General features: G+C 40.5%; 3 protein-coding genes across 7 annotated transcripts; 2 read left to right on the top strand and 1 right to left on the bottom strand.

The window, feature by feature from the left end:
* The first annotated feature begins 290 nt into the window (after positions 1–290).
* Positions 291–2,189, top strand: Fzr (fizzy and cell division cycle 20 related). The gene has a single exon (XM_076434978.1). It carries the CDS (start codon positions 559–561, stop codon positions 2,017–2,019), a length of 1,461 nt encoding a protein of 486 aa, XP_076291093.1. The 5' UTR covers positions 291–558; the 3' UTR covers positions 2,020–2,189.
* A 2,742-nt stretch (positions 2,190–4,931) lies between these two features.
* Nop5 (nop5 ribonucleoprotein) lies at positions 4,932–7,601 on the bottom strand. Its single transcript, XM_076434977.1, has 4 exons — positions 7,423–7,601; positions 7,156–7,232; positions 5,342–6,987; positions 4,932–5,246 (listed from the first exon to the last, which is right to left on the bottom strand). The coding sequence occupies exons 1-4, from the start codon at positions 7,465–7,467 to the stop codon at positions 5,098–5,100; spliced, it is 1,917 nt and encodes a 638-aa protein (XP_076291092.1). The 5' UTR covers positions 7,468–7,601; the 3' UTR covers positions 4,932–5,097.
* Positions 7,602–8,351: 750 nt separating this feature from the next.
* Positions 8,352–17,927, top strand: Nup98-96 (nuclear pore complex protein Nup98-96). 5 transcript variants are annotated; one of them, XM_076434971.1, is made up of 31 exons: positions 8,352–8,674; positions 9,041–9,118; positions 9,190–9,399; positions 9,523–9,765; positions 9,875–10,078; positions 10,188–10,271; positions 10,370–10,549; positions 10,671–10,822; positions 10,950–11,151; positions 11,212–11,265; positions 11,402–11,585; positions 11,673–11,784; positions 11,898–12,038; positions 12,131–12,429; positions 12,522–12,781; positions 12,868–13,113; positions 13,214–13,467; positions 13,541–13,696; positions 13,808–13,907; positions 13,988–14,134; positions 14,228–14,413; positions 14,525–14,701; positions 14,776–15,029; positions 15,114–15,360; positions 15,451–15,591; positions 15,680–15,956; positions 16,039–16,308; positions 16,415–16,726; positions 16,799–16,896; positions 16,980–17,226; positions 17,327–17,927. In XM_076434971.1, the coding sequence occupies exons 2-31, from the start codon at positions 9,088–9,090 to the stop codon at positions 17,514–17,516; spliced, it is 5,658 nt and encodes a 1,885-aa protein (XP_076291086.1). In that variant the 5' UTR covers positions 8,352–8,674; positions 9,041–9,087; the 3' UTR covers positions 17,517–17,927. The 5 variants fall into 5 exon arrangements, with proteins under 5 accessions (XP_076291086.1, XP_076291084.1, XP_076291082.1 ...); XM_076434969.1 differs by having other exon boundaries at positions 10,950–11,265; positions 17,327–17,533; positions 17,650–17,927; XM_076434967.1 differs by having other exon boundaries at positions 10,950–11,265.
* Positions 17,928–17,951: the final 24 nt, after the last annotated feature.

Raw genomic sequence — 17,951 nt, 5'->3', positions numbered from 1 at the left:
TATATTCAATACATGTATACGTATAAGTATACTTGATATATTTTGGAATTTTACTTTTTTTCTTGAAATATATATATATATATAATTTAGTGAAAATTTGTAACATAATAAATAATAACAAGTCAGATTGTTGGAAAGAATGTATATATATATATATATATATAGAGCAAGAGTGCATTTATATAAAAAAATGGTAAATTTGTTTATTCAAGTTTCTAATTGCGTCGCTAGGTGGGTGTTACTTCAAGTGTACTATTTTACGTAGATGTTTCACCATCTGTTTTTCAATGCCAACCCTTTGCACTAGCCTCGGCCCTCGAATTGAGCGTTTCGATTGGAGAATCACATTCGTCCTTTCTTACTATTTCCGTATTGAAAATTTTCCAAGTTGACGTTGAATAGCGACTATATAGCCTAATTTGGTTGATTTTCCTTGTATACAATGTTCCACTATACATATGACAATAGACGAGTTATTTGAGTGATCTATCAAAAAAATATACTTACGAGGTGTATAATTATGTGACTTAAATGTAAGAGATCGTAGTATAAAAAAAAATGTTTCATCACGAATATGAGAAACGGCTGTTGAAGTCGAACAGCGAGAGCCATATAGATAATCTGGCAGGTTCCGGACTATATTCATCGGTATATTTTTCACCGACTAAAATGGTGAATAATAGTTTCGATCGATTTATACCAACAAGATCTGGCAATAATTGGCAGACAACTTTTTCAATGATATCGGAAAACAATCGAAACGGCATAGTTACGAAAAAAGCTCGTGAAAATGGAGAGGGTAGCCGTGATGGTATTGCTTATTCCTGTCTTTTGAAGAACGAATTACTCGGAGCCAGCATAGAAGACGTAAAAGGACAGTGCGAAGAGCGAAGAGTACTTTCACCGCTAGTTACCAAAAACCTTTTCAAATATACAACACCAACAAAAGACCATACGCTATTAGATCAGAGTTTACCATATTCTCTATCACCACTAAGCGCTAAAAGTCAAAAACTGTTAAGATCACCCAGGAAAGCGACCAGAAAGATTTCAAGAATACCTTTCAAAGTACTCGATGCTCCAGAATTGCAAGATGATTTTTATCTAAATCTTGTGGACTGGTCGTCGCAAAATGTTCTTAGCGTCGGTTTGGGTAGCTGCGTCTACTTATGGTCCGCGTGTACAAGTCAGGTGACTAGATTGTGCGATCTATCTAGCGACGGGAATAGCGTAACGTCGGTTGCTTGGAACGAAAGAGGAAACTTGGTAGCGGTTGGCACTCATTTGGGCTATATCCAAGTATGGGACGTAGCTGTAAGCAAACAAGTAAGCAAGTTGCAAGGACATAGCGCAAGAGTCGGAGCACTAGCTTGGAACGGCGAAGTTTTATCATCTGGTAGTAGAGACAGGTTAATATTACAAAGAGATGTTAGAACTCCTTGCGTCGTCAATGAAAGACGTTTAGGAGCTCACAGGCAAGAAGTCTGTGGACTTAAATGGTCTCCGGATAATCAATATTTGGCTTCCGGCGGTAACGACAATCGACTTTACGTGTGGAACTTACATTCCCTTTCGCCGATACAAACTTACACCGAACATGTAGCAGCCGTCAAAGCTATCGCGTGGTCTCCCCATCATCACGGCCTACTAGCTTCCGGAGGAGGAACAGCCGATAGATGCATCAGATTTTGGAACACGTTAACCGGACAGCCGATGCAATGTGTCGACACTGGATCTCAAGTCTGTAATTTAGCGTGGAGTAAGCATAGTTCAGAACTAGTCAGTACGCATGGCTACTCTCAAAATCAAATTTTGGTTTGGAAGTATCCCAGTTTAACGCAAGTTGCAAAATTAACCGGACATTCGTACAGGGTTTTATATCTAGCAATGTCGCCGGATGGCGAAGCTATCGTAACCGGTGCTGGCGACGAAACCTTGCGTTTTTGGAATGTGTTTAGCAAAGCACGTAGTCAAAAAGAAAATAAATCAGTACTGAATCTCTTTACTAGCATTCGATAAATCTAGCAAATTTCTATAAAAGGACGGTGGTTTCACGTATAATGTATAATATACATGTTTTATGTATAATACCTATATGAGTGCATATGTGCGCGAGTACGTATGTATGCGAGTACCTACGTATGTACCAACAAACGCATACGTGTATATATATATACATATTACAAATGCACGAATATAGTATTTTAAAAAAATTATGTCAAGTATGCAACACATATAGCTATAATAACTTACAAATAAGAACAAATCGATGAAACTTGTAGATTAAGTTTATGTATGCACAACTTACATTTATAGAACCTTATGTGCAATAAGTTATTATTTGTAGAATTTAAATATGCCCTTATGAGGAAGTCTCGAAACAATATTATTTTTATATATTTTTTATACAGATATTTTTATACACAACACATTGAAATCTCTTCAAGAACTTTATCGAAGGTTTATAGAAAGTCTTGCGAACACAGTACGCGCATCTTTTGCGAATCATATATTTTCTTTTATGTTTTATTTTTATCGTACCTTTATCGATTACATAAAATCAACAGGTCGTACAATTAGATTATTTTCTTTACGACTGAATTTATCATGTAGCATCTATCGGTAAATTGAATGGAATGCGTATAACTGATATATAGTGCTGTTCGTGTATTGTACTTTCTCTCCTCTGTTTCCATTTACTTTACAAGCGTGTCAGACTTAAATGCAATATCGTACGCGGTAGAGATGAGAAAAGAATCAATCTCTAAAGAATTATGTTCATGAAGGGCACTAACAAAATTCCTTTCAAGGGCGTATTATTCTATTTCTGTAAGATTTTCAAACATTTAGTCATCGTTTATTATACAGGCTGATTCGATTTAAAAATGATTACACGAATCCTCTAAGACTATTTCTTTAACTCTTGTAAACAGATTTGATTACTTACTGAAATATACATGTACATTGTACATGAGAAAAAGTTTGCTTCTGAAGAGTTCAAGTACTCCTATCTCTCTTAAGCAATTTGTATTATTCTATATTTTACAATAAGCAAAGTGTACAAATCATTTGAAATATGACTTATAAAATAAATTCCTTTATTTATGTAGAAACAAAAATAATAATATATCGATGTATTTACTTATACATTTAAAGTGAAATTTAAGTAATAATTAGTTAAAATACACTGTGAAAGTTCTAGGAAACTAAAGTCTAAAATTTATATTGTATAGTTCTCGAAATTATATGTACAATCTATTTTCAAAAACTTGAAAAGTAGCCCAAAAATTATATATGTAATAGAAAATAAATATATTCTGAGATTAGGTAACGTGATTTTTTTTATGAACAAATTAGTAATTGTGTATTTTGTTCTACAGAATAATACTTTAAACATTCATTAATACATACAGTATCAGCCATTCTACATTCTTCAATATTAATATACTTCCTTTGAAATATTGCTACGATATAGTTCTAAACCGTAAAGGAATAATAAAACATTTCAATAGAATGTATTAGATTTCTTTCTGTACCGTATTTTTAATACATTTAAATGTGTCCTAACAATAACATTTATAGTATTTTATTTACATTTAGAATTCTCTCAACTTATCGAAATGTATGTTGACAATTCTCATAAAGTACAATATACAGTAAGCATTGCAAATTATAATATTAGTTTCTAATAATAATAATAATAATAATATAGATCATATATAAGACAATCTTTATATTAAGTATTTGAAATACATGATGTTAATAAAATCGAGTTGTTACATTGATAAAACCAGGCCATAATTATTCATAGTCTATTCATGCTGTAAAGTTCAGGGCTCGGAATTATTGACTCGCGACGGCCGATTTTTGAAGGCCACGCCCCCTCGACCCGGCTGCGCGGCGTATTTATCATAGGCGCTATTCGTGGCGCCTAGGAGAACTACTTAGGACCGCCACACAGTGTCGCCAGATCGAGAAAATCGAGGGGAATACAAGTACCCCCTCTCTGATGACCAGTCCAGTCTACGGCACGGGCACCGTGGTCTACACCTTAGCCATTAAATATGGTCTAAGGCCTAAGGTCTACACTCTACGGCAGGCGTGGGCAATTTTGCCTCAATTGAGGCAAAACTGTCCCCACCGTAGCGCCCACTGTCCCCCACCAGCATCCGCCGTTACTATGTAGGAAGGACGCGTTTCGCTTGTCGCAAGCAGTGCGCAGGCCTCGTGCATCGGAGCCACAAGGAGCGCCACCGAAAGGAAGCTTGGTGGGGGAAGCAGGCGTTTGAGGGGCTCCACCCGTGCCCACGCCTGCTCTACGGTCTTAGTGGGGGACGTTGTAGTGCGCGCATGGTGCTGGCACGGGATAGTGGAAGGGGGAAAGGAGGAGAGGAAATGAAGCCACTTTCTACCTCATGTGGCGATACTGCCGCCACAAGCGAGACGCGCGGCCAGTCGAGGGGGCGTAGCCTTCGAAAATCGGACGTTGCGAGTTAATAATTCCGAGTCCTGCTGTAAACTGCAACTGTCAACATACATATGCAAGTCGTAAAATTACATAATATTAGTTTGAAATCTTATGTTTCTACGATAGAATATTTTCGGACATCCAACTATTTTCTGTGGGGATTTAATTTTTATATAACTTGTTGTTGCGTATTATATCTAACTGAATTGGTTACTTATTTATTCTGTACATAACTATGTATATCTAGAAAGGTTTGCACGAACATATACGTAATTGTTTTTTTTGTATTGTATATCCACAAACTATAAAAGCGTATATATTTGTTCCAATCTATTTCTTACCATCCCTTGATTGTTACAAAATTTGTATTTGAATAATGCATTTTACAGTGTGCATAGAATGATACACGACTTTGTATGAAAATATTTCCAAATTTCTTGGCAACAAATCATTCGACGGCGAAGATAGTATTGCATAATGTATTTTATCAGTTATGTAAAAAAATGATAATAGATTGCATATGTACTACATATATAAATACATTCACAATTTTAGATTTTAATAAAGTATATGTTGCAATTGTAATTAATTAACAATTTATAACATGTTATTTCTTACGAGTATGTTATTTACTCATCTTGAGATTTTTTCTTTTTTTTCTTTTTCTTTTCACTTGAAACCTTGTCGCTACTTGGAAGCGTAGCGTCTTGACTTTCTTGAACTTCGCTTGTATCGTCCATTTCCGGTTTAATTTTCTTTTTCTTTTTCTTCGTGTGTTCTGTAACAGAAAATGCATAGATCATACTTGAACATAAATTTTATTAAAAGAAATTTCAAGAGATAGCGAGATGGAGTAAAAGCGATGAAACGAACCCTTTGTTATTTCGGATGCTTCGTCGAGTGTATGGGAAGATGGTAACTGTTGACTTTCCATAGCAGATGTCGAATCACCTTCTTCGGTTACTTCTGCTTTAATTTTCTTCTTCTTTTTCTTCTTAGTTACGGGAGTAGTTTCATCTTCTGTTTTCACTTCGGTTAATTCGTCTTTAACTATCGATTCCCCTACGCTTTCGGTACTCTGCTTTTTCTTTTTCTTTTTAGGAATGTCGTCCTCCTGTTTTATGATTTCTTCGATTAACGGATTTTCAGCTTGAACTTCTGAATGCGCTTGCACTTCGGTTAATTCGTCTTTAACTATCGGTTCCTCTGCGCTTTCGGTATTCTGCTTTTTCTTTTTCTTCTTAGGAATGTCGTCCTCCTGTTTTACGACGATTTCTTCAACAATTAACGGTTTTTTATCTTCAATTTCTGAATGTCGTCTCTTATGACTTGGCAGAGTTGTGTCAGCAGATGCAGGATATTGAAGATATTCGCTCTTAGTCTGGTATTTTTCGAATTTTGCTTTCGCTTTACCCGTTCCACTGATTCTACGAAGATTACCTTCCTCTAATATTCTCATACGTGCTTCCAATTTAGTTTTATGTTCAGCTCCAAGATCAAAATTACTGTCTTCTCCTAACGCATCTACTCTGGTTGCTAACGAAGCTTTAGCTGCCAACATTCTTGACATTTTTCCTTTATTTTTGGTTGAAGTTTGTCCAACCAATTGTGCGTGATAAATTAAACCATATTTTGGTGTATCTTTTTTAGTTTTCAATGCACGAAACAGAGCTTTTTCTGCACCAAGTATTTGCACCGTAGAAGCTGGATGCTTGGCAAGGTTGATCAATGAACCGGCATGCGAAATTAACCGAGCCCCAACCAATTCGCCAACGAGTACAGTTAAATTTGGTGCCATCGCCATCATTCTTGCTTTAAGGTAATCGTATAACTGTGTTCTATATTGAGAAATTTCGATAACTTGATCGCATAAATGTTGAATATTTAAAATATCATCTTCAGAGATTTCAGTTCCCATAGATATTTCAGCAGCTTCTTTTACTTTTTCCTCTACATCTTCTGGTAATACATCGGATAAATCAGTGTTGCCAGTATTTTCTCTGGTTCCGATAACTTTTACCGTTTTCACAAACGCTATATTGTCTGTAACTATTTTTCCAAGTTCTGGGAAATGCCAGCCATACCATTCACGGCAGCGCATAACATAATTGTTTAATTCTTTGTCTAAGTCATCTAATAGACAAACAGCTTGAATTATCATAGTATCAATTTTATCGGGTGAAAATTTAAGCTTGTATCTGGATAAGCTATGTGCCAAACCTAACGCCATAGCTGTCATTTCTTTTTTCGGAAGACCAGCGAATAAACCTTCTACCTGACTGCGAATGCATCTCATTAATTCTTGTATAGCTGTATTGCTAACGCACGATAAACTCAATTTATCTTTTATAGCGCTTCCCAGTTTAGCATCGGCGACGGCTAATTGTTCTTGAACCTCGGAACAATGTTTCTTTAGGATCTTTTTCAATGATTTGCAAAGTTTACCTTCTACCGCAGCTGTAGTAGCTGCTAAAGCTTCGGTAGTGTCGGCAAATTTTTCAAAATGTTTCAATTTTACTCTGAAATAATAATAGCAAATCATTAATCATTGTCTATGTGCGCACACAAAAATTCATTACTACGGAAATGTAATGTAATTTTGTACAACAGCTTTACTTCTCCAAATTTTCATGTATCCCCATGTAGTATCATAGTATCAGCAAAACACTATATGTATTTATACTTACATCTTACTAGCAGCTTCAGGCGTTTCAAAGTCTTGAAATAGGTTATCTACTTCCGCTAACTTCTTCTCATCTAGCAACTATAACAAACATTTATACATAACGTTAAAGAATGTAATTTAATTTTTATATGTTTACATCTTTCATTTTTTTCATCACACACACGGTTATCAAAGAAAATTCAAAATTGTTTAAAATCTGAACACGTGTTGCCGCATAAAGGTTATATATTTATATATTTCACTCGCGATACATTAAAACAATACATACCTTAAAAATAGCATATCCAGCTGGAGTTTCAAATAACACCAACATCTTTGTTTACTTTTTCTTTCAAAAGTATCAAAGTTATTAACTTTTCGGCAACTTTTCCATCTAAATATAATGGTTTGGTATGTATATACATATGTATTTAGTTCTTTAACGCGCCACTGCATGCGCCACGCGCCACCAGGCGCTACTCATAGACTTATAGTGACTTATAGAGATAGACTGCGCGCAGTGTTCCGATTTCCGATATCGTCCAAGATTTTTCGTTAGATGGATGGCCGCTGGTGGCGCTTTCAGCCTCAGTAAAGTAAGATGGGGTACCTTGAGCACCCCGCAGAATTTGAAAAGATTTGTATGATTTGATTCTGAGAAATGAATGTATAACATGTGTATTTCAGTGTATTTGTGTATATTTTGTAACTTGTAGGACACGTCCTGAAGTATTTTTGTCCGGAACAGATTGTTTCGGTACTTTTGCGCTAATATAACTGTCTCAAGGCGCAAGGCGCAGGGCTCCACTACTCGTCATCATAGAACGTTACTGTTTTTTCCGCGCAGCGCCACCAGCGGTTATCCATCGTACGAAAAATCTTGGACGATATCGGAACACTGACTGCGCGGCCTGTACCAGCCTGTACGAAGCGTTGAAGCCTGCCATGGCGGCCGGGATATAAAGAGTGAAAGAGAGAGCCTGTTGTGGTCGTAAGGCGCTCTTTTTCTAATTGACGAGTTGGTGGGGAGAGATTCGTCCAATGAAAGTGGGGAGTGCGTAGGAAGTGAGAGTTGACTGGCTCGCTGCGCCCCCACCAACTATCGCTGTGCGAGTGATATAGATATACGACCAGCCGCCATGGCAGGCTTCAACGTTTCGTACAGGCCAGTACAGGCCTCGCAGTCTATCTCCCTATAAGTCTATGAACCAAACACCCCCCACCCGGGAGAGACTGTGCTGCCAAAGCTGTCGATCGATTCTCGAGAGTTACGACAATATTACTGAATATTACGATCTAACGACGTTTATCGTTTATTGCGTATTATGTTCTGTCTTGTGTAGCATGTAGGCTTGCACACTACGCGCTTGCCAGTTATTGCATTATTCGACTAACAAGCTGACGTGATTCGTATTGTTGTGTATTTGAAATTGTTAAGTGTGCATACTTGGAAGTGTTTATTGCAACTTCGATAAGTGATTTTTCCAAGCCGCAAAGTTCGTTAGAAGCTACTTTCATGGGGATGCAATGAACGATCAAAGGTATGTTTATAAAAATACTGACAACAATGTCATCTATAAAGTTACAGTGAATGTCACCGCGTACACATTTCTGTTGCCTTAACCGTAATTTTGGTAACGGCACGAGGACGAGGACAAGGACGAGCACGAGCACGAGCACGAGCTGATTTAAATCTCGTTTACGAGCACGAGTAACCGTGTCTGTTTTCCGACATTGTGACATTGCGAATTGCAACGTATGCTTCATAAATATCAAATCATTAAAAGCAGCAGGCTTGTGTACGATTCGACGCATAACTAATATTATATTTTCTAATTTCGAAGTAAGTTGACCAACAATCAATTTCTATAGAAACATAATGCAATACATTCAATGTTATGTTTCAGAGGGTGTTGAATTTGAATATAAACGAATTACAATTTGAAGGCTAAGCATGTTTGGCCAATCTGGAAATACGTCCTTCAGTAAGCAAAACAAAAAAAAACCATTAATTATTTCATTGTTCGTTTGTTTCAAAAAGAATTTTCTGTCGTAGGTGGTTTCAATGCGGCACAGCAGACAAGTCCGTTCGGACAGTCTGCGTTTGGTAAACCGATCGCTACAACGAGTTTTGGTAGCGGGGCTACACCAGTCTTTGGTAGTGGCAATACTTCTCTTTTTAGTTCGAAGCCTGCAGGTTCTACGACAGGTGGCCTGTTTGGCAATACTACAACACCACCTGCGTTTACTCAGCCATCTTTCGGAGGTAGCAATTGGTGGAGTTTTTTCTCGAATAGCATTCAACGCGGTCGCACATACGGATATTAGCTTAACCACGTTTGTTTATCGCATTGGAAATCCCCATTTTGTACATTTGCGCATTCCACAGGTTTTGGGACGACCAACACAAACACTAATCTATTTGGGAATCAGCAAAATGCTAGTACAAGTTTATTCGGAGCAAACACTGCAACTTCAGCCTTTGGACAATCCAATAAACCAGCTGGATTTAGCTTTGGCGCGTCGTCGGGAACAAATTTGTTTGGACAACCTCAACAGACCGCTCAACAGACCACTCCTTTCGGACAAACTAATAATGCTGGAAATACCAATTTGTTTGGAGCAACGCCTGGTAACTATTCAATATATTTTGCATACCCACGCGTACCATGAAAATGTGCATTCCAATAATAATGTAACAGAAAAATGAACTAGTTTCTTTATTTGTCTTTACCAACAAGGTTTCGGCAGTACAAATGCCACCAATACTGGTGTTATCGGCACCGTTGTAAAATTTACTCCTGTCATTACAACCGATTCTATGTCAAAAAATGGAATATCTCAAAGTATATCGGCCAGGCACTGTTGCATCGTGGCAATGAAGGAATACGAATCAAAATCGTACGAGGAATTACGTTTCGAGGACTATTCTGTAGGACGGAAAGGTAACTGGATACACGCGATGTACCAAACAAGCGAACGAATGGCATTACGCTAGATCGCATCGCATATCCGTTATTTATACGTTTGTTTTTGTTATATTTGAACGGTCAGGACCCAGTACAGGAATATTTGGTACACCTGTGCAATCTTCACCTTTTGTGAATGCGGGGACAGGGACTAGTACCGCAACGACGGGTAAACAATATTTTACTATAATTTGATAATTGTTGTGCGTTTTTTCGACTACTCTGAGAATGCTACTAGCAGCGATATCTTCGATTGTATTACATTAGGTTTTGGTGGAATGGGCGGCGGCTTCGGAACCACCACTCAATCCGGATCGAGCGGTCCTTTCGGGAAACCAATGACAAGCTTTGGAACACCGTCGACCACAACTACCAACAGCTTCGCATTCAGTTCTACTCCGAGCACAAATTTGTTCGGCAGTAACAATCAGGCTAAACCTTTCGGTAGTGAGTATTAATTCGGTTCTCTTCGAATACGATAATAGATCGTATCGCGATCGCGAATAATTTCGATATCGATGTAAGAGCTGCGCACATGCTCGAAATTTAATATGTAAAACCTATTTAGATAGCAATCATTTGATATCTACAGCAGCTGCGCCAACGCCACTCTTTGCAACCAGCAACACTAATCAAACTGCTGGTACGACTTTCGGTGGTATCAATACAGCCCAGAACACTGGCTTCGGATCTACGTTTGGATCGACACAACCAAATCAGGTATGTAGTATGGAATAGTAAGAAATACATAAATGTGATTCGATTCATTCGTAAATATGTATGGTATGTATGTCCAATAGACACCAACGATTTCATAGAAATTTTCTGTTTTTGATTTTGTCTATAGAGTATCGGTTTATTTAACCAAAACAAATCGGCTTTCAATGTGCCGTCCACATCTTCCAATACCGCGTTCACCAGCTTTGGTCAAACACCTTCTGGCAATACAGGCTCGACTTTATTCGGCAATAAATCGACTGGAACAACAGGTTTCGGAACAGCACCCACTTTCGGTGCGGCTGCAGCATCGACCTTTGGAACAACAACAGGTTTCACTGCTGGTCAAAACTCTGGTACTTCATTGTTTAATACATGTTTTAAACCTGCAGGACAGACGTCTGGATTCTCTTTTGGTTCAACTTCCACACCTTCGACCGGACTGGGTAAGCGTGTGTGTTCGTCGGGAGTTTGTCGATCAGAGTTGTACCATACGCTAGAAAAGCATATTATGGATTTTGATCCGAACGCCGCGCCGTCGAAACAACTCTGACCATTTCTCAACGAGTGTTTACTCGACAGGTACGAATACGGGTTTAACTCTGGGTAGCGGTTCTACTTTATTTGGACAGCAAAAACCAGGCGGCCTATTCGGTAATACTGGAAACAATGCAACATTCAATCCCTCCTCGTCGTTTGGATCGTCAACTTTTGGAACCAATTCAAACGTGGGAACTGGCATGGGAATGGGTTTACTCGGTGCTGGGTACGATCGAATTCTTTAGTTCGTGTTCTGATTCGCCTCGCTTACTCACTCACTCACTCACTCACCGAGGTGTTTTTCGAATTGTAGCACCTCGAACAACCAGACGAAGAGCTCTGGGACCGTGCCAGTGCATCAGCAGATTTTGGCACTGGTGTCCGCACCGTTTGGGGATTCACCGTTGTTAAAGAACCTTTTGCCAGTAAGCATGCTCGAACCTTTCTATGTACTTGCATAGAAGTACGTACAAGGTGCTTGTTTGAGTTGTTTTTATCGATGAACCAAGTTACCCAACGATACGCCATGTAATTTTAGGCTTCTGGAAAAACTGAGGAGCTGTTGAAGCCTGCTAATACGCCTTCGAAAATAACAAATGGCATACAGTACAAGATTACGGCGGACAACAAATCTCCGAAAATCAAAGCTAAAGTGGTTACCCCTGCACAATTGTCAAAGGTGATTCTTATCGAAATGTAACGAGTGGTCGGATCGATGGAAATATTTCCAAGTGTACGGGACGAGAATTGAATGGAGAATTCTTTTCCTAGAAATCGATGTTCGAGGGTCTCGAGGAGGAGGATCCGCTCTCGGAAGCATTTCAGCCCCGTCCGAACGCGAAGCGTTTAGTATTACGCCCGAAATCTATGAGCAACTCGATCGTGACGTCGCCGGTTGAACATTTGCAAGCCGTAGGAAAGAATTCGCAGTCCGCGGAAAAAGGAGAGGGTAAAATTAATGGGACGGACACTTCCGCCGACAATCGAACTATCGAAACCACAGACAAAGAAAACCATAGTCAAGAGAATAATCGGCAAATTGCGAACGACCGAAGATCGTCTATATCTTGGTAAATTCGCTATTCGCTATCTCGTATGTCGAGCAGAGCACCGTCATTATCTACGTATCGTGGCGCGTGTTCAATGTTCTTTCGTGCCACAGGTTGAAGACGAGCATTCCGCGGAACTCGACAACAAAACATTCCGAAGAAGAATCGTTCGAAGGACAGCGTTCGCCGTACTCGATGTTAAACTCGTCTCCGGAGGAAACAATAAATAATACCGTGTCCGAATTACGGCCATATACCGCTGTCAATTCACCGAAGCAAACACACGCAGAAGTTAGCAACGCGGTGGACACGTCGGCAAAGAATTCCTCGGTGGCCGATCAAACGTGTACAGACAGCATAGCTCACAATACTGGTACGAGCGTGAAACAATTGCAACGCAAGATCTCCCTCGCGTTCTCTTTGGTTTACTTACTTTCGCATGGTTTTTCTGTGTTCTAGATTCGAGTCAGGAATTGGACGATAGTTCCTTCTGGACGTTACAAGCGCCGAACTGGAAAATGAATGCAGCAAAAGTGATATTGAAACGTGCCGGCTATTACACTATTCCGTCATTGGATAAATTGGAGGATTATGTTCGCGGAGAAACTTGCATCGTTCCAGACTTCATGGTTGGTCGGAATGGTTACGGAAACGTATACTTCCCCGACTCGTTCGACATTTATGGTCTGAATTTGGATGAAATCGGTTCGTTAACGAAACTTGATCGTGTACCTGCGCCTATTCGTTGTTGCTCGGGAAGATATTCGTTGAATGGTGAAAACCGATAATTGAATTGCGTTTTTAGTACATTTCCGGCACAAGGAGGTTATCATTTATCCGGACGACGAAAAGAAACCGCCGGTCGGTCAAGGATTAAATCGTAAAGCGCAAGTGACCTTGGACAGGGTATGGCCGCACGATAAGTCACTGCACAAACCCATAACCGATCCCCATCGACTGGCCGCGATGGATTACGAAGAAAAATTACGAAGAGTATCTGCAAAACACGACACCAGATTTCTCGAGTATCGTCCTGAAACTGGCTCATGGGTTTTCAAGGTAATCGATCAAATAGAAAAGAAGAATCGTTCACTGTGCACTTTCGTTCTTCTAACGCGTACTTTCCTTGTAGGTCGACCATTTTTCGAAATACGGTTTGAGCGATTCGGACGAAGACGACAGTAACAATGTACCTTCGGTGAACGATCCGAAGAGATTGAAATTGTCCGCTACGTCTCAGCAGAAAGCTTCAACCAATTTGGAACAGTCGAACAACCGTCGTCGTCCGGTAAGAATTGCTCTCGATATTCGTACATCCAAGTCGAGACGCTCCAATTATCGATTGCTGATGTTATAGTATGTTGTCCGTGTTTGCACATTTTTTCTTTCTATTTCAAAGGAGGACAGAGTAGTCGGCAACGGTGTTAATGGCGTGACCATCGATTACAAGTCACAGTTTTTCTCGCGCTCAAGGGCTCGCGGAAAAATTTCGAGCAACGGTATCAAAGAATCGATCGTTTCATTTCTATAATCACGATAGATTGAGATTCGATGGTAATTTAGGTATCTTCTTTTCTAGACGATCACGATCGCAAGAAGCAATCACCGGTTAGTCCAACAGGTGACAATGCTCGTATTTTGGGCACGGACAGTCATAAATTGCAACTGATGAAAGCCAGTTTCTTCGATGGTAGCGACGAAGAAATGAACGATACCTACGAGCAAGGTTTCTGTTCTGTTCTATTCTATTCTATTTTAGTTTAGTTTAGTCTATTCTATCCTATTGTATCTTATTCTATCGAGATACTATATATCGTAGATTCGGATCGTGCCTTGCTTCTTCCCGGTCAGAAAAGTTCTGTCGTACGATGTTATTTCGATACTGTTGAATTCGCGGACGAGGAACAGAGGCGAAAGATGACTTACAGCCCGATACTGCGATCAAACATGACGATTCATCGTACGCCGCCTATCGTTCACGACGAACCGATACTTTCGAAAGCAGGTGACTGTTTATGTTTGGAAATTTGTGTAAATCGTGTGAGAACAATTGTATCATGCATTTCACACTGTCAACAACTATCTTTTGAACGAATCTATCTGTCTGCTGCGTTAGATACTAAATCGAAGCCGTCGATAGATGTGATTGCCACAAAGTCGTCGATCTATGGAAGAAATTTCCCGGACCCTATCGTAACTCCGGTAACTGCGATTCTGAAATGGCACTCGGAAGTGATACCGCTGTCGAAATCCATTATAAACAAGTTACAGGCTCGTTCTGTTGCCGACGCTGGTACGTAAACGCATCGATTTTCTGGATTTTCTGTGTTCCATTCCATAATATACATCTCTATACGGGGTCATTAGGCATACAAATGGGAAGAATGTTTAGACCGAGTTGGGGACGTGGTTTAACGCTGCTTACATTGAGCACGCGAGGCCATGCCGACGACGTACCGCTTCACAGTTCGTTCGAACAGATTGGCTCGTACGTGAACGGTCGCCTTCCGGAAGATACGACATCCGTCACGATCGTTCAACGGATACAAATTTTGGGTGGTGACGGTGGCGGTGGTAGCGGCGGTAACGGGACCGACGAGGATCGCGTCGAAGCATTCGAGGTAAGGAGAATGAACATACCGTATACATATCGACTCCGAGGGCCGAGACTGAACGACGATTCCTTCCGCCGTTTCATATTTAAGAGAAGCATAGAGGGTCATCTGAAGATTCAGTTGTCGCACCGTATAATGGATCAGGAGGGAGATTGTCCCATCTTTAACGTGGATACTGACGTGAACAAGGCGAGCATGGCTTTACACGCACACTGTAGTTTAGCCGAAGAATTTGCCGAACAATTTTCCGCCGACAGTTCTGCCGCTTACGTCGCTAACGTTTGGCAACTCTGCGTGGCTCTATGGGGAACTCTGCCCGACGTAAACGCTCTTACCGGTACGACGCGATGTCGCTCTATCGTTACGACGTTGTCTCGCATAGACATTATCTCGCGTTTACATGTTTTGTTCTATTTCGTCGTTTCAGCAAATCCAACCGATCATAATATCGTGGTGGCTCGACGGGAGGCGATAGGCGAGTGGTTCAAGAGCGTTGTGCAAAAGACGCTCGAAGGGGATTCAACAACAAGGACCAGCAACGAGAAGAAAATACTGGACTTGCTATCCGGTATGTAAACATTTGGTATAGGTATAAGGGTTAAGCATGGCTCTGTACATACTGTGTAGCTTGTAACACGATGATCTGCTTCTCGAAGCTTCCGAATTACAAGGGGCTTGCGAAGTCGCGCGAGAGGCAGGTGACCATTGTCTGGCACTGCTTATGGCGCAATTACGCAGCGGTATGCCCACGAAAGCCTTGATAAAGCAGCAAATCGCGTTATGGCAAGACTCTGGCGTGGACGAGAACATATCGACGGACCGGTTGAAACTGTTCGCGTTGGTGGCGGGCGAACCGCTCGTATCCAGTAAACACGGTCTCATCAACGTTTGCGAGAATCTCGATTGGAAAAGAGCGTTAGCCGTTCACGTATGGTAAGCGCGTGCTTAAGATGACACCGTCCCGTCCCACTGTTCTCAATGTAGCTCTTTTGATTCGTTATTCGTTACGTTACAGGTATTTCTCGTCTCCGGTAGCCTCCATCAGAGATACGTTAGAACTTTACGAATCCTCGTTCGATGCGAGCAAAGCAACGTATGCATATGCCGCGGCACCTATACCCGAATACAGAGGAATCGACGATTACGAGTTCGAGGTGAACAACGGACAGCCTATATACGATCTGTGCTATCACCTACTCAAATTATTCTGTATCGGCAATCACACGCTGGGAGAACTTTTAAATCCCGCCACGCATACCGCCGATCCGCTCGATTACAGGCTCAGGTAACTAACCAACTCGCACAGTATTTTCCTTCTCACCGGTTCGATTTCGATTTCGCGAAGCTTTCGTGAAATGTTCGTTTGTAGACGAGTATGCTCTCGATTACAGTTGGCTGATGCAGCAAGTACTGTTAGCGTTGGGTTACTCGCATCTGTCGGAACACGTCGCCGCGTTAACGCACATCAACTTCGCCACCCAATTGGAAGCGTACGGTCTATGGCATTGGGCCATATTCGTGATGTTGCATTTAAAGGATGCGGGAAAAAGGAAGGCCGCGGTAAAAAATTTGTTACAACGACACATCGAAATAGACAATATCTCCGATTATATCGAACGAGAGAAATTTTTACGCGAAGAACTCGGCATACCGTCGGGTTGGATTCACGAAGCGAAAGCTGTGAAAAGTTACGTGGCCAAAAGGTTAGTGTTGTATCGTCTCGCGAACTATATTACCCGGCAGCGTTCGATTCGAAACGAATATTCCCATTTCAGATACGGAGAGGCTGCATCTTATTTCATCGAAGCGGAACAGTGGAATACCGCGCACGAAATCATTATCGAACATCTCGCTGCGGATGCTATAATAAATGGTACGTACCCTTCGGACTATAACCGTGTTCCTATAACCACTCCGTTATCACACGATCGTACGCAACGACATTTGAATTTTCAGAAAATTACGAGTATCTACGTGATTTGCTGAGTCCGTTGATTCCTCCGGAATGCAGCAGCGCCATAAGCGGCTGGTCTCATCAAGGAGATTTACTTTGGGAATACATGGAGATAACTATGGATATCGAATCGTTGTTGCGCGGCGCCGATCCCCGTGAAATCAGTTACAAACTAGAACTGTTGAAACCACGATTGACATGTCTTTATTTGAATATTCATCGGTTTCCGTGTCCGACCGCAAAACACAGGTAGACTTTTCATTCTCTTCTGTTGTTTCTTTGTCGTTTCTCTCCTCTCCTCTCGTCGACATTTTCATTTCGAAGAAATATCCATTTTTCTATCTTCCAGGCTCTGTCAAGCGGAAATTGCTAAAAGAGCGTTGCATCTATCAAGAGGTTTGTTGCAAGCAGACGAAAACAAATCAACCGTGATACTTCAATTGGTCTCGCAGTTGCCGTTGCCCGAAGACTATGCTCAACAGGAACTTCGTCCTATCGTGAATATGCGGGTGAACGAGATTATATCGCAAGCAGTATAGTCATTCTGGAGCACGACGTAGGGTTCTTTTCCTCTTCCTTTATTTTTCTCTTTCTCTCTTTCTTTCTTTCTTTCTCCTCCATCTCTTCTCTTTGTCATTTTTTCCGTTGAAGAAAATCTTTGTGAATGTTTAGTTTTTATACATGCAAGGACAATGTGACGATGACGACAGTGACGTTAACAACTGCAACCAGCATATTAGTAGTGGAACTCACGACATTAGGAATGAATAACACACGATACGACCGAGAATAGTAAGCCGCGACAGTAACATTAAACACACTAATCAAGATGAAACGTAAAATATCGAAAGTTGGTAAGTTCTATAAGTAAGGACGTTTGCGTTAAATTGTTACTTTAAATATTCTATATGAATTTTTTAAATGAATAAATAAATGAGATTTCGAAAAAATTATAGCTGTGATAGAACATTGTA

This window comes from Lasioglossum baleicum, chromosome 12 (assembly GCF_051020765.1).
Source record: "Lasioglossum baleicum chromosome 12, iyLasBale1, whole genome shotgun sequence".
In the NCBI taxonomy this organism is placed as follows: Eukaryota; Metazoa; Arthropoda; class Insecta; order Hymenoptera; family Halictidae; genus Lasioglossum; species Lasioglossum baleicum.
This window is presented reverse-complemented; position numbering and strand designations above follow the sequence as displayed.

Coding starts and splice junctions, on each gene's coding strand:
- Nop5 (XM_076434977.1), bottom strand. CDS start 7,467: ATGTTGGTGTTATTTGAAACTCCAGCTGGATATGCTATTTTTAAG. Junction 7,233..7,422: donor CTGGATATGCTATTTTTAAG/GTATGTATTGTT, acceptor TGTTTGTTATAG/TTGCTAGATGAGAAGAAGTT. Junction 6,988..7,155: donor CCTGAAGCTGCTAGTAAGAT/GTAAGTATAAAT, acceptor TTATTATTTCAG/AGTAAAATTGAAACATTTTG.
- Fzr (XM_076434978.1), top strand. CDS start 559: ATGTTTCATCACGAATATGAGAAACGGCTGTTGAAGTCGAACAGCGAG.
- Nup98-96 (XM_076434969.1), top strand. CDS start 9,088: ATGTTTGGCCAATCTGGAAATACGTCCTTCA. Junction 14,135..14,227: donor GAACGATACCTACGAGCAAG/GTTTCTGTTCTG, acceptor TATATATCGTAG/ATTCGGATCGTGCCTTGCTT. Junction 16,309..16,414: donor CCGCTCGATTACAGGCTCAG/GTAACTAACCAA, acceptor TCTCGATTACAG/TTGGCTGATGCAGCAAGTAC.